The sequence below is a fragment of the Lepidothrix coronata genome, unplaced genomic scaffold (genome assembly GCF_001604755.1).
Source record: "Lepidothrix coronata isolate B3197 unplaced genomic scaffold, Lepidothrix_coronata-1.0 Scaffold383, whole genome shotgun sequence".
Classification (NCBI taxonomy): domain Eukaryota; kingdom Metazoa; phylum Chordata; class Aves; order Passeriformes; family Pipridae; genus Lepidothrix; species Lepidothrix coronata.
In genome coordinates, this window is record NW_016690563.1 from 93,335 (window position 1) to 100,418 (window position 7,084).

The 7,084-nt window shown below is 51.4% G+C and overlaps 1 protein-coding gene across 1 annotated transcript in view; it reads right to left on the reverse strand.

Moving 5' to 3' along the window:
* The window catches only part of HYDIN (HYDIN, axonemal central pair apparatus protein), a 55,601-nt gene extending 50,371 nt beyond the window's left edge, over window positions 1-5,230 (reverse strand). Inside the window, exons 1-5 of the mRNA XM_017839188.1 lie at window positions 4,982-5,230; window positions 3,615-3,717; window positions 3,098-3,226; window positions 1,913-2,035; window positions 746-865 (exon numbers count right to left, since the gene is read on the reverse strand). Coding sequence (XP_017694677.1) covers window positions 746-865; window positions 1,913-2,035; window positions 3,098-3,172 — 318 coding nt within the window. The 5' untranslated portion in view covers window positions 3,173-3,226; window positions 3,615-3,717; window positions 4,982-5,230. The remainder of the gene's footprint in view (window positions 1-745; window positions 866-1,912; window positions 2,036-3,097; window positions 3,227-3,614; window positions 3,718-4,981) is intronic.
* Window positions 5,231-7,084: the final 1,854 nt, after the last annotated feature.

The following is a 7,084-nucleotide window of genomic DNA, read 5'->3' on the forward strand; positions in this document are numbered from 1 at the left end:
CAACACAATTGCTGACATTTTTCAACTTCTTCCTTCTCAGCTTTCTTGGGGAATTGCAAAACAATCACACTTTGTTCAAGTGAAGGTGGAAACCCTCAAGAGTACATTGCTCTGGATGTGCTGTAGTTCTGCAAAGGGAAAGCAGAGCACCATGTTGCCTTTGGAAAACCTGAGCAGAGCTGAATTAAGCTTAGCAGGAGCCTGAAGTGGCACCCAAAGGCCTCCTGCTGCTTCTGCTAAATGAGTCCGATTCCAGGGCTGTTTTCAAACACATGTCCTGCAGTGCCAGTGCCACTAATCATAACTAGTCATCATCATGACTAATCATGATTCCAGCATAAAGTGGAGAAGACTCAGCCCCTGAGCTTTGACTGCGAGCTGCACAGAGGCAGTTCAACAGGCTGAGAGAGGCGAGATGCCCGCCGGGAACCAAGATTAACCAAGGAGCCACAGTACGTAGTGGTGGACACTCGAGGGGAAGCACGAGAGCAGGTGAGAACTGCACAGCCTTCCCATCAATCCAGGGCTTTCAAGGGAAAGAAGCTCCTTTGAGTCAGATACCACCAAGGCACGGCCAAAATCAGGGAAGAATCCTCAGCACGGGAAAATTCCCACCATCTTGCAAATCCAAGGTGGTGAATCTGGATGTGCTACGGCTGATACTTGCTCTGCTGTACACCATGGGGGTTACAGCACTCTCCTCTTCTTCTAGCACAGCGTTAAAGCGCCACATCCCAGAACTTACCTTGTCTCTATTCCTCAGAAGCAGGGGCATTTCACAGACCTTGCCAAGGACATAGTTCTGAAACACCAGCTCGGATGGGCAAGGCTCAAGCAAGGTCTTGTTCCGGTCAGGGGATGAGAACTGGAGAGGCAAGAGAGAGCAGGGAGAGGTTCAGCTGCTGGGAGGAAGGCTCGCGAACAACACTCCTCTCTTGATCCCCGGTGAAGGACAGGCTCTTGGTGACTAGGTCTGCCCAGCTGCCACTGGGGGAACAGTAGCTCACCCACCTCTGCTCTGAGCTGATCAAAAGCTGCTAGACCACACTGAGCAGGCTCAAGCTGAGCAGCTCTTTTGGCAGGAGTTTCTCCAGCTTTCCTTCTCCAAAATGCCGGGCAGCGCTTACCTCCAGCACAGCCCTGTGCTAATGGGGTCCCAGAGCTCTGGGCACTGACTGAGCACCCAAGCAGTAAGTGAAACTCAAGAATTTACATCAGACTTCATAGGAAACAATTTTTGGATGACCTTTACTCTGAAGCAGGGAGACTGAGGCCCACACAACTCCAGACCCTAGAGCTGAGACACCAGTAAGAAGAGAACAGCACCAGAGTAGGTTAAGGGCAAAAAGAAAGTACCACAGTAGATAGGAATAGGACAAATGAGGTGAATGCTGGATGAGGATAAGGTTCAGCTCTTTTCTCAGCAGTGCTGGCAACTTGAGTAAGACTGGAGTTGTGTTAAATTGGGAGTAATTACCTCAGGTCCTCAGCCTTCAAAGGTCAGCGCTACCACTGTGCAGGGAATCCTATGACCCCCAGCATTTGCCAGTGACAACACCAAAGCAAGAGGTGGCTCTTTCAGAGGGACAATAGAAAATGGCAAGCTCGTGCCCTTGTGTCCTGCCCCAGCCTTCCCCCGGTATCGTGCCTTCACCATGGTAGCTAAACTCCAGCAAACCCCACCAGCTTCAGCAGAAATTATTTGTGTTGGCTTAGCACAGATCAGGACTCCAGCATCTCACTAGGAGAAAACGTTTTGCCTTTGCCCCAGCAGAAGGAACTCCACCACCACTAGCAGTTTGCAACAACAACAGGACCTGGACACTGAGGTGTTTCAATAAGCTGGAGGCAAGGCACGCAGCCTCTTCAAGTGTCACATCAAACAGCAAGGAAAAGGGCAGGAAAAGGCTACCTTGTAATTGGAGTTCTCACTTGTGCCTAGGTGCAGGGCAATCTTGGGCAACTTTGCCTCCTGAGGGCTGTCCGGCTTCTCCCTGAACCTGAGACCCACCTTCCTGAAGTCAAAAATGGTCAGCTGAAAGGCAAAAAAACCAGCAAGAGCCTCAGAAATGCCCTTGTTCAGAGAGGCTTTACTTGTTCAAGTGGCTCTGATTTGTGATCACAGCCACCAGGACAGTCCTGGAAGTTACCTGCTGAAATATTTAACATCAGAAAATTAATGGTATAGAGCAGAACACACTTGCTCTAACCAGGTGGCTCTGCCTCATTAGCTTCTCCATGATTTGATGTGACACGTGTGGGGACTTCTGCTCTTGGGGAATTTGTGTCCTCTTTACTTCCACTGGATTGAGCCAGTGACCTTTGCAGAGAGTGGCAAACTCCCCTAATTCCATCTTTGCCCAAGGCTCACAACCCCCCATGTGTGAAGATCTCAGTGCTGGCTGAGTGTGAGGGAAGCAGAAAAGCGGCATTGTGCCAAGACCAAGGTGCAGAGCAATAGGTCCATAGTTCTCTCTTTGTAATTAGCACGGGTTTTGTCTCTGTCTGGCCTCACAGTCCCATCCACAGAAGAATACAGAGAGATGTCCTTGACAGAGCCTCAGCACTGGGTCACCTCCAGCCAAGTGAGCTCCAGGCAGCAAAGGGGACGTTTGTGGGTGGGAAGGAGGACTTGCCCCAATTCCACTGCTGTGTGCAGAGCTGGATCTGTGCTCCACGCAGGAGATGAGACGGAACCTGTTCCGGGGGGACCAGTCACCTCTCTCAAGGCTTCAGGCAGCATTTGAGCCACCCACTACATGCCCAGGTTCCTGGAGGGCAGGTGTGGTCAGAGCAGCACAGTGAATTTGCCAACCTGACAGAAGGAATTCCTGCCCACACACAGGGGACAGAAAGAAGCACAAGCTCATGTTCAGCTTTACATTGGTTTAACTTGGCTCCAGTGGCACAGCCAGGCAAGACTCTGGACTGTCCCTGACGCACCATGACAGCCCCTGCCAACAGAAGCACAGCCCTAAGAGCTGGGGAGGGGGTCTGTAGCTCCACGGTGCTGTGGACAGCAGGAGGGGCTGGGAGAAGAGGGACACGGGAGGAGTTTCCAGCCTTAACACAGCTCCTGGCCACAGCAGGTACTTACACGCTCAGGCTTCTCAGCCTCTCTCGGCCTTAGAGGACGAGCTAGCACCTCTCTCCTCTGGAATCCAGAATCCATTCTGAAGGATGTTGTGGGTGGATAAGTCCTACCAGTGACTGTGTCTCAGCTCACCTGGAAGGAGCAACAATGGAATGCTGAAAATCCAGAATCCCATTCCTGGCAGACCCAAAAGATACAGTGGTCCTGCAAATTTTATATTATTTGAAAGTAGCTAAATGCTTGTTTGGCATAAGTAGTTAGAATTGTTAGGCTGGAAGTTGGACTTTATTTGAACTATATGGCTATGTTGTGTAATTCAAAGATGGATCATAGTGAAACCTGGAGCTAACATTCTGAACATTAATAATAGCTAGAAGAGACAAAGCTGTAGCTTAAATATTACTTAAAAATTAATAGCTAGAGTGGACAGCCCATAGCTGGTGGTATAGGAACTGTAACAACCTCCTCTTCTCTAGGCCAACCAAGCCCAACTCCCTCAGCCACTCCTCACAAGACTTACCTCTAGACTCTGCATCAGCTGTGTTCCCCCTCCCTGGACCAAGTCTGGGGAGGGAGAATCTTTGCTGCAGTGAAGGTCTCAGAACCAGTCACAGTACTTTTGCCTGTTGAGAAATGCAAATGGATTTGATGTGATTATTTCACTGAACTCAAGGGCAACTTTTGATAGGTACCTTTGTACCCGTAAATAGAGATGTTCCCATCTCTGTACCTGCGCGTGTGTGAATTGATCATGTGTACCTTTGTACACATAAATATAGATGTTCCCATCTCTGCGTGTGTGTGAATTGATCGTGATCTATGTAGTAAGCTACAAGAGTGAACCTTGCCATCAAACTTTGCTAGGTCACTGAGGAGACACCATTAAAGGGACATGAGCCATTATAAATGCAACATATGGGGGAGCAGGACCACGTCAGACTTTATCCTAGTGGCACTTCTTCTCCAGCATCCCTATCCTACAAGAAGTTATGGGTAAACAATCACCAGTCTGACAACCATCTCTCTCTGTTTGTGTCGTGCAAGAAAGGGCAAGAAGAGAAGACAACTCCAGAAAGTGGGTCTCAAGCACTGACGAAACTCAAACGTGAACATTTACTTTGGACTAGAAACACGAGAACATGACACTGTCTTATGGACACCAGGACATGCTGCAGCAAGAGCTAGGATTTAAAGCTGGAAATTACCATCTAATGGGGAATGAGACATTAATCTGGATTTCAGTGATTTATTACTTGGTCTTGAGAATAACTGGATTACTTGTGCCAGTTTTCTAACTGCAGTTTCATTTCACTTCAAATGAAGCCTGTCCATTATGCCCACACTGCTGTTTACAGAGGGCTTCCACTCTCCACGCCCCCATCCAGGCTAGCAGCTTCCCCTGCCCTCTAGCCCTGGCTGCTCTTCCATAGCCCCACGGTTCCACTTCCATAAAGCCTACAGGGATCTGCCTGCCAGACTCAGGGGAAGGAGCAGAACTCAGAAATCAGTCCCAGCTCTCTATCACAGGGACAGGATAAAGCACGGCTCCAGCCCACCACCGCTGTCCCGTGGGGGGAGATCTTCATCTTCCCCACCTCAGACAGCCTCTTACCCAGCCCACAAGTTAAGGAAGGATCTTAATTCCCCCTCTGCTCCAGGCTCAGGGCACAGACAGCTCTGGCCCCTCAGCTTTGTGTTCAGAGCACGAATGGCCTGAGCTTGGGCAGAGGAACCAGCTGTGCCAGGACACAGCAGCTGAGGCCACCTAGGGAAGCAATGAATTAATATTCCCAGGGCTGGGGAAAAATTCCTGACATGTCTCAGGAAACCCAGTTCTATCACAGCAGGGTGTCAAGTTGAACATCATCAAGGATATCGAAGCTTTACCTTCCAATAAAGGACACGAGTGATCTTCAAAGGCAGTTCTCTGCAAGGGCTCAGTTGGTGAAGAGCCCAGTCAGTCTTTCCCTTTCCACGAACTGCAAGATCGACTTTTTGGAGAGACAATCTCTCCAAGGATTCGCTTGGCGAAGCGCTCAGTGTCGCTGCCTGAAGGAGCTCAGGCCGCTGGGAACAGGGTAGGGTGAGAGAGAATCGGGAACTGCGGGTGTTGCCGCGCCAGCACCAGCGCGACAGACGCTGTCACCGCGTTCCCGGTTGCCAGGCAACGGATGGAAGCTGGAAGGGAGGCGGGGCCGGGGCCGTGTGGGGGCCGCGTGGGGCCGTGTGGGGGCCGCGTGGGGCTGTGTGGGGGCTGTATGCTCCAGCCCGGCCGGGCACAGCCGGGGCTTTGATCCACAGGGACCCAGCGCCATCTCCCGGCGCTCCGCTCGCTTCGCTCCTGGGCACCTCCACGGACCCAGTGCAGCCCCGGCTGAACGGCGGGATCGGAGCAGCTTCCGGCGGGAGAGGGACGGGCAAAGTGCTGCATGTCTGCCCAAACATTTAGAGAATCACGGACTCACAGGATGTTAAGAGGTTGGAAAGTTAAAGATCATCTTGTGCCACCTCCCTGCCATGGGCAGGACACCTATCACTAGACCTGGTTGCTCAGAGTCCCCTCCAACCTGGCTTTTTGAGAGTTGCAGGGCTGGAGCATCCACAACCTCCCTGGGCAACCTGTGCCAGTGTCTCACCACCCTCACAGTAAAGAATTTCTTCCTAATATCTAAGCCACATGTCCCCTCTTTCAATTAGTACCCATTACTCCTTGGCCTGTCACTACAGTTCCTGACAAAGAGTCCCTGACAAAGAGTCTCTCTCTGGCTTCCCTACAGGCCCCTCCAGGTACTGGAAGGTGCTATTGATAAGGGAAAATGTTAAGTTTCCATGTAACTGGCCCAGTTTAATAAGTGCAGTTTTAAGGTTCCTGTGCTGATTGCTCAGACACAGCCGTGTTGCTGGTGGGCAGCCAAGGGGGAGCTGCCCAGAGGCAGCCAATGGGAAAGCTGCGTGGTGGCGCGAAGGGGCAGCCAATGGGAGGGTGTACAATGGAGCAGCGTGTATCAAATGGGCAGCCAATGGGAAAATGCTATGTAGCAGCATGTATCAAATGGGCAGCCAATGGGACACCGAGCAGACGGGCAGCCAATGAGGAGCTGTCGCCAGAGGAAGATGATGAAGGACTGCGCATGCTCAGAGAGATAAAGACTTTGAGCCTGCCTCCCCTGCGAGCACCCGAGACGACCAGCAGAGAGCAGTGTGCAGGCGCCAGAAGGCCTGTCCCGAGATTTACATAGACCACCGCCCACTCTCGGGTAGTTCATGAATATGTAAAATATGCAATAAATATGTATGAGGTAGTTGTATAAAACGGGAGCTGTGGCAGAGGAGTGGCGTTTGCGTGTTAGGCGGAGTTGTCCCCCAGGCGTCCTGCGCCGAAATAAACAAATACCAGCTTAATAGCACCTGTGGCTGTTGGGTTTTACTACCACTGCTTTTTCTCAGCATCAGTTCTGGCGAGCCAGGCAGGCGTCTTCCTCTGCTTGGCTGCAGGCTCCGTTGGAGGCAGGGACTCCCTAGGGCACCGTCGAGACTTTCTCGAAGGGACTCCTCACTTCAGTCAGCTCGCTGAGGGAGCAGACGGAGACCTCTTGCGACAAATTGAAGGTATTTGTTTGGTATAAATCGCGGTTCATTTTTGGGAATGACTGGTCAGAGGGAAAGTACCCATAAGCCACGGGAGACATCCTGTGCTGGGGCACCCATAAGATGCCGGAGTCGTCCAGCAGTGGTTTGGGCAGTGAGCTCCGGCTCTTACATTTGGTTCACCGTTTGGGTGTTTGGTGCACACAGTGTGTGCGGACTGAAGCTCGCACGTCTCGGTAAATTGTTTTGGTGTTTGTCTGGTGAGTGCAGTGTGTGTGGGTTAAGGCTTGTGCGTTTCGGCAAATTGTTTCGGAGTGTTTTGGTACACCATTTAGATGTTTGGTGCACGTAGTGTGTGGGCTACGGGTCCCACATTTGGGTGTTTGGTGCATGCAGGCTCGC